Raw genomic sequence first — 8,364 nt, forward strand, 5'->3', positions numbered from 1 at the left:
CTTGCTATTAAGCTGAGATTGTGTGGCTGTCTTTTCCGGAGAAGACAGAGATGAATTTTCCCCTCAGAGGGCTGTGCCAGTTGAAGTCTCTGCCTCAGAAAGGAGGTTGAGGCTGTGACATTGAATGTTTTTAACGCAGAGGTGCAGATTCGAGTTATTGGGAAGAGAATGTGGAAATCAAAACACAATCAGATCATCCATGATTTTATTGAATGGCAGAGCAAGCTCGAGGGACGGAATAATCTACTTAAGTTTCTATTTTGTATGTTTGTTGAAGAGACATCCCTGGTGTACCAAACTGCATTTATCCCTCAGTCAACAACACAAACATAATTTCATCATTGAGTCTTGATGGGACTTTGATGTGCATAAATTGGGTTTCCTCCAATACAATAGTTAACTATACTTTGAAAATATTGGTTGTGAGGGGCTTTGGAACACATAGATATCATGACAAGCGATACAAATATGTATGTCTTTACTTTAGAGTCAAAGAGATGTACAGCACAGAAACAGATTGTTCAGTCCAACTCATCTATATAATAGAGAATCCCTACAGTGTGGAAGAAGGCCATTCAGCCCAACGAGTCCAACAGACATCCATTCAGACTCATCCCCATACCATATTCCCATATCCCTTGGCTAACACACCTACATATCCCTGAACACTATAGGCAATTTAGTATGGCCAATCTACCTAACTTGCACATACTTGGACTGTGGGAGGAAACCGGACCTTGAGCAGAAACCCACGCAGACACAGGGAGAAAGTGCAAACTTCACACAGTCTACACAACGGTACAATCGAACACCGGTCCCTGGCACCGTGAGGCAACAGTGCTCAATACTGAGCCACTATGCCGCACCAGATATTCTAAATTAATCTAGTCCCATTGGCACCATTTGGCTCATAACCCTTAAAGCTTTCCTATTTATATACCCATCCAGATGCCTTTTAAATGTTGTAATTATATGAGCCTCCAGCCTCTAGCAGCTCATTCCATATACGCACCATATACCCTCTGTGAGAAAGTTGCACCTTAAGTCCCATTTTTCCCTCTCACCTTAAACCAATGCCCTCTAGTTGTGAACTTCCCAACCTTGAGAAAAAGACCTATTTATCCTATCTGTGTCCCTCATGATTTTATAAACCTCTATAAGGTCACCCTCAGCCTCTGACACTCCAGTGAAAACAGCCCTAGTCTATTCAGCTTCTGCCTGTAGCTCAGATCATTCCACCCCAGTGGGGATGCCAGAATTTAATGCAACATTTCTTGGAAGTGGCTATTCCTTCCTATAGAAAAATGGCCTCGTAAGGGCTTCACTGTCACAAATGAGCATGCTTCTTTACCCTACAGTAAGATGGCGACACTAGTGGGTCTGGGAAGTGAGTTTGCGCTATCTCGTGGTAAATTGTAGCGACGCTTCTGTCGCAAGTAGACATGCGTCAACCTACGGTAAAATGGCGTCGCAAAGCGTCACAATCACAACTGAGTATGCGTCGCCTATACAACCGCCGAATCGTTTCGCAACGCGTACGGCTGTTTTCGTCACTGATGATGACGTTCCCGAAACCGGACCGCCCACGGCACTCGGGTGTTTCCGTCACAGATTATGACGTACCGCGACTCACCCGATCGCCCTCGGCTGTTTCCGACCTCCAATGTGACGACACCAAGAGAACACCGGCAGTGGCCGTTCAACCCCAAAGCCCCGAAATGGAAGGAAACAGAGACGAGGCGGAACGCTGTACGGAAATCGGTTTGAACGCGCTCAAACATGGCAACAGGGAAGAGGCGCTCAAGTTCTTACGGAAGGCTCAGAAGTTGTACCCGTCGGAGAATGTGAAAAGTGAGTACGGCGGCGTTGCCGCTGTGTTGAGTTCGGGTTAAACTGCGGCCTGGATGAAGGATGGGGTGACGTACTACGCATGTGCGAGTCTCCGAAAGAGGAACTGGGAGTTGTAGTTCAGTGAACCGTAGAGCGCCTTTCTGAGGCCACCTGTTGGAACTACAACCCCCGTGGTGCCAATCGGCTCGGCTCCCATAAGCTCACCCCCCCCCCCCCTCCAACTTCTCCCCAGCATAAGGCCATCTCCTCAGTGTAGTCACTGGTAAAGGCTTGTGATAAATTTAGGCCGAAGAGGCAGAGGAATGAATGTACTTTTGTAAAGACGTAGAAACAAAGGAGCCCCTGATAAACTCCAGCTTTGACAAGTGTCACTGAATCGATCATCAATTTCAGATTAAAAGCCTACCTGTCACATTCAAAAATAAGCCTAAAATTTCCCTGTTTTGTTGGTCTGGCCTAATAATGGTCAATCTCTCAAGATTAACACGTTAGGTTTTAACATCGACATGGGGGTACAGAGAATACACACGGGCCTTTCAGAGACTCCTCACCAGTAATAATTTCATAGGATTTTTACAGCACTCTGTTATTAGTATGTGTTTTATCATTAATCAATTATACTAATTCCATTTTTCAGCACTTGACCCGTGTCCTTGTATGCTGTGCTGTTTCACATATTCACCTTATACTTCTTAAATATCTTGATGATTCCTGCCTCTATTCTTTTAGGCAGTGAATACCCAGTGCTGTGTGGTGAAACATTTTATTTCAAATCTCTTGTAAACTTCCTGATCCTTACGTTAAAACTGATTATTGATGCTTTTACTTAAGGGAAAGGTTTCTCCCCATCTATGTCTCTGGATGTGATATGTTTGGACACCCTTATCAGGTTCCACTCTCAGTTAGATCTGCTTTCTCTGCTCTAAGGATATTTGCATGAGGTTCTGGATTACTAATGCTGTGACATTACCTCTTCATCATTGTGGCGTAATCTCCAAATAACAAAATGAAATTCCAAAGTTTCTCTTGTCTGTATTACTAGGAGAAAGCGAGGACTGCAGAAGCTGGAGATCAGAGTTGAAACGTGTGGCGCTGGAAAAGCACAGCTGGTCGTTTCGAGCATGAGCTGACCATTCCTGATGAGCTTATGCTCAAAACGTCGACTCTCCTACTCCTCGGATGCTCCTGACTGGCTATGCTTTTCCAGCACCGCACTTTTCGACTCGTCTGGTTTACCTCTTGCCCAATGTAGGGAAGATGTTTCCATTGGTAGGAGAGACCGGGACCTGAGGGCACTGCCTTAGAACAGAGATAAGGAGAAATTTCTTCAGCCAGATTGGTGAATCTATGAAATTCATTGCTATAGAAGGCTATGGAGGCTAGGTCATTGAGTATATTTAAGACTAAGATAGATAGGTTCTTGAGTATCAAGGGTTACGGGGAGAATGGCATTGAGAAACTTATCAGCCATGATTGAATGACAGAGCAGATTTGATGGGCTGAATGGCCTGATTTCTGTTCCTATGCCTTATGGTCTAAGGTGGGTTATTGCAGCAAGGATTCATTAGAATGGTCAAAGCTGGTTAAAGTCCAATTTGAATGGGCCCAACAAGTCCACACAAACCTTCCAAAGACTAACCCACCCAGACCCATTCCTCTACCCCTGACTAATGTACCTTAATACTATGGGCAATTTAGCATGGCCAGTGTATCTTTGGATTGTGGGAGGAAAGCCATGCAGACACAGGGAGAATGTGCAAACTCCACACAGACAGTCGCCCGAGGCAGAAATTGAACCCGAGTCCCTGGCGCTGTGAGGCAGCAGTGCTAACTATTGAGCCACCATGCTGCCAGGTTGAAGGTGTTGAATAGTGGAAGCTTAAATCACACAGAATAGAGCGGTGAGCTAATTGAAATGTAAAGACTTTTTTTTACAGGACTTGACTGAGGTAGATTATAGGAGCACTTTACTCCTGGCTGAGAGTCCAAAACTCAGGTCACAGTCTCGGAATGAAGGGTCAGGCATTAATGATGCAGAAGAAAAAATTTCTTCACTCAACAATTTGTGAATCTTTGAAATTCTGTACCTCAGAGAACTATAGTTGTTCAGTCTTGCAGATATTCAAGACAAGAGTTTAACAGATTTTTAAACATTAAGAGAATAAAAACAATACTGAGTTAGTGTGAGAACATAGTTTTTTTGTTATTAGGTCATAGGATGTGAGGATGCTGGCAAGGACAGTAGTAATCATGCTTGAGAAGGTGGTGGTGAGCTCCCTTTGGAACCATAGCAATGCTTAGGATGTAGGTACATACAATCCTGGAGTTCCAGGATTTTGACCGAACAACATTGAAGGGACATTTATGTATTTCTAAATCAGAATGGTAAGTTAGTACCTTGGAGGGGAACTCCTAGGTCATGGTGTTCCCATGCGTCAGTTGCCTCCTCCTTTCCAGATGATGAATGTAACGTGTTTGGAAGGTGCTGCCAAAGGGGCTTTAGTTGCTGTAGTGTATCTTATAGATGGCACACATTGTTTCCATTGTGTCTATCTGGTAGAAGGAGAGAACATTTAAGGAGGTGGATGGTTTGGCGAGATGCTTTGTTCTGGATGATGTTGAACTCCTTCAAAGTTAAAAATCACACAACACCAGGTTAAAGTCCAACAGGTTTATTTGGAAGCACTAGCTTTTGGAGCACTGCTCCTTCATCAGGTGGTTGTAAGACAGGATCCTGCTCCGTTAGCTAGTGCTTCCAAATAAACCTTCTGGACTATAACCTGGTGGTGTGTGGTTTTGACTTTGTCCAACCCAGTCCCTTCACATCGTGAACTCCTTCATGGCTATTGATTTAATGACTCAAGAGCCTATGGTTTTGGAGGCAGTATATTCGCATGAATAAAGGACTGACTAACTAATAGAAGATGGAGAGTTGGGATAAAGGGGGCATTTTCAGAATAGCAGCCTGTAACAAGTAGAGTGCCACAGGGATGAGTGCTGGGGTCATAAATATTTACAATACATATTAATGACTTAGATAAGGGAAGTGAATGTACTAATGGCAGGTTTACGGATGACACAAAAATAGGTGGGAAGGCAGGTGCTGCAGAGGGATGTAAATGGGTGAAGTGAGTGAACAAAACTTGGCAGTTTGGGAATAATGTGGGAAAAGTGCAAAGTTATGCACTTTGGAAAGAAGATTATAGGAACAGAATATTAGTTAAGGCTGCATAGGGTTGATCCAGTCATTGGCAGATTTCCTTATGATGAGAGGTTGGGTATGTTGGCCCAGTACTCATTGGAGTTCAGAAGAATGAGAGGCAACCTTATTGAAATAAAGAAGGTATTAGTGGGCTTGACAGGATTAATGAAGAGAGGTTGTTCCCACTCTTAGGAGAGACGAGGACCAGAGAGTTTAATCTCAAAGTAAGGAGTTGTCCATTTAAGACTGAGAGGGAAAATAATTTCTTAGAGAGTAGTGAATTTGCCCATTGCTCATAGACTGTCTCCCAAGGGGAACAACTTCTGTACATCTACTTTAGCAAACCCGCCAATGTAATTGACTAATTATCCCAGAGAGGCCCGATTCAGGGTGTTATCAAACTTATGTTTGACAACTAACAACACAGATCCAGAAACTATATTTGTGTGATGTGAGATTCCATGCTAGTGAAAAATAATCACCTACAAAGAAAACCTTTGCGAATTGGAAAAAAAATAGTGTGGCACGGTGGCTCAGCAGTTAGCACTGCTGCCTCACATCGCCAGGGACCCGGGTTCGATTCCAACGTCAGGCGACTGTGTTGATTAGATTACTTACAGTGTGGAAACAGGCCCTTCGGCCCAACACCGCCCTGCCGAAGCACAACCCACCCATACCCCTATATTTACCCCTTACCTAACACAACAGGCAATTTAGCATGGCCAATTCACCTGACCTGCACATCTTTGGACTGTGGGAGGAAACCGAAGCACCCGGAGGAAACCCACGCAGACACGGGGAGAACGTGCAAACTCCACACAGTCAGTCGCCTGAGGCGGGAATTGAACCCGGGTCTCTAGCGCTGTGAGGCAGCAGTGCTAACCACCGTGCCGCCCATGTTCTCCCTGTGTCTGCGAGTGTTTCTTCCAGGTGCTCCGGTTTCCTCCCATAGTCCAAAGATGTGGAGGTTAGTTGGATTGGCCATGCTAAAAATTGCCCCGTTGTGTCTGTGCATGTGCAGGCGATGTGGGGGGTTAGCTGTGGTAAATGCATAATTACAAGATTGGAGTGGAGTGCTCTTAAGAAGGTTAGTACAGACTCAGTGGACTGAATGGCCTCTTTCTGCACTGTAAGGAGTTTAATTCTATGAAAACAAAATCCTCCTGGGGAAAAGGGATGTAAACATTTGCCAGTGTTATGAAATCTTGAAATAATAACGACGAAAGATTTGATAGAAGTGATATCCTTGCTGGTGAGGAGACAGTTCACGCAATTGGGTAAAAAAAATCTCCTTGCATTTAATGGGATTGTTAGCAGCAGATGGACCATCATTTATCTATGCAGCGTCATTCAGCTTCCTGACTCATGTCACTCAAGCTAGCTTTGAGAAGCAGCTAGATTAGTCATCCATGTATTGTTACTATTTACAGTCCAAACTCAACTTTTAAAGCCCAAAACTCTGAAAGGTTATTGCAGTTCCTTCTAGAGCTCAAGTTGTGAAGGACATATTTAGCAAGAGGCCACAAGGAATTTCCTTATTTGTAGTGCAATTAGCTGTGGTAATGAGTTGCCGGGAAAATCAGGAGTTGTGAGTAGAGATTCAATGGGATTAATATCAAGAAACCACCCTTTTGTTGGGAGAATCCAAAATGTGGGGGTATGATAGTAAAACTAGAGCTAACTTGTTAAGATTGAAATCTACAGGTACTTTTTCACCTAAAGATGTGTGGAAATCTGAAAGTGCCTTTGCAAAATCCTAAGGATGGTGTGGTTCTGTTGACATTTTTGGGACTGAGTGCGATAGATTTGTGTTAGCTGAAATAATGAAGGAATTTGGAGGAAAGGTAGATAAATGGAGTTGAGGCAAGTTTAGTTATCATCTAAGGTATTAGCAGAATTGGCATCAGAAGTTATCTTCCATTCTGGAGGATGTCATAAGATGGTAATCAAATGCCTTTTTAATTTGGTCTGATCTTATTGAAGGAAGTCCCATCGAGAGCTTTGGTCTTCATGGAAAAGCAATACTAAGATAGTCTTTTACTTCATGGGGCTTCTCATTTGATATGTTGATCTGTCATTGAGGAAGTTGGTAATGTATCATGTGACTGAGCAGGGCTGTTAACATTTACAATTCTTTGCTCATATTGATGTTTGAGCATTGTCTTTCATTTAATATCATTTTGAAAATAGGAGCAGCCTTTTGTATCAGTGTCAATCAGTTGAAAGCAATCAGATAGGATATTATGGTCTTTAAGCTGTACTCCAGAAGTTAAATAATGAATTTCGGCTGAGTCGGAAATGCTTCTTTGTGACATTTTTAAAATCTGTATATCTAAATACTGCTGGAATCCTACATTCAGACAGAAATGTCTCCCATGAAGCCATTTCTTTTCAATATTTTATTATTATATCAGCACAGTTTCTGGTTCAATTATGTGTTCCTACATAGTTTTCAGCTACCTTCCACCAGTGCTTAATGTGGCCCAGTCAGATTTACTAATGATTTGCTAAACCTGATAGACTCAAATCTTTGTTCCTTGGACTTGAGGAGCAGGCAGATTGACGAGGAAGATGTGTAAAGGATTTCTTTGGGATTGGGGATGTAGAAGGTGGTTATGAAGGAGTGGCTAAACTAGATTGCTGTAACCATCTATAACTCTCTTCCTTTCTTTCTCATCTCGTATCTCTAACTGCCTTTAAAAGCCTGATCAAATGCTCTGATGTTAAAAAAAATCCTTGAAATGCATCAACAATGACAGTATAATTTCACTGAACAGTGATTGCATTTATATAGCATTTTTAAAACAATAAAATATCGCAAGGTAATTTATAGAGGTGCAGGGAGATACCGTGCCTCATTGATAAAGTGTTCAGTAGAGGGGGCAGTGGATGAACAAACAAAGATGTGGCCAGAACTAGGTTTTGAGGAGGCTTTTGAAAGCAAAGGGGGATATCCATTTTGATTTACTATGCCTTATTCTTGGGGGTATCATTGATAAGGCCAGCATTTGTGGCCCTTCCCCAATTACGTTTGAAAATCATTGGCTTTGAAAATCACTTCAAAGTGTAAGAAACAAACTAAATAAAATTATACGAGACCACCAAAGCTGGAAACAAGACAATTTATTTTACGATCTTGCAAGAAAGGACCCCAATTGCAGAAAGCAATTGAAGTCATGATTATTCAAACTACTACACAGTTATACTTTTGAGCTGCGTGAGGTCACCTCTCCCGACTCCTGCATTACTCAATCTCTCTTAGTATTTTGCCTCTGCCCATCTATGCTCCACGCCCATTGCCCCCTTCCCCA

The 8,364-nt window shown here is 42.8% G+C and overlaps 1 protein-coding gene across 2 annotated transcripts in view; it reads left to right on the forward strand.

Annotated features, from left to right (window-relative positions):
* Window positions 1-1,664: 1,664 nt before the first annotated feature.
* The window catches only part of dnajb12a (DnaJ heat shock protein family (Hsp40) member B12a), a 33,927-nt gene continuing 27,227 nt past the window's right edge, over window positions 1,665-8,364 (forward strand). For both annotated transcript variants that reach the window (XM_043679126.1, XM_043679128.1), the window contains exon 1: window positions 1,665-1,851. In XM_043679126.1, the coding sequence (XP_043535061.1) occupies window positions 1,719-1,851 (133 nt within the window). In that variant the 5' untranslated portion in view covers window positions 1,665-1,718. The remainder of the gene's footprint in view (window positions 1,852-8,364) is intronic.

This window comes from Chiloscyllium plagiosum, chromosome 38 (genome assembly GCF_004010195.1).
Source record: "Chiloscyllium plagiosum isolate BGI_BamShark_2017 chromosome 38, ASM401019v2, whole genome shotgun sequence".
NCBI lineage: Eukaryota > Metazoa > Chordata > Chondrichthyes > Orectolobiformes > Hemiscylliidae > Chiloscyllium > Chiloscyllium plagiosum.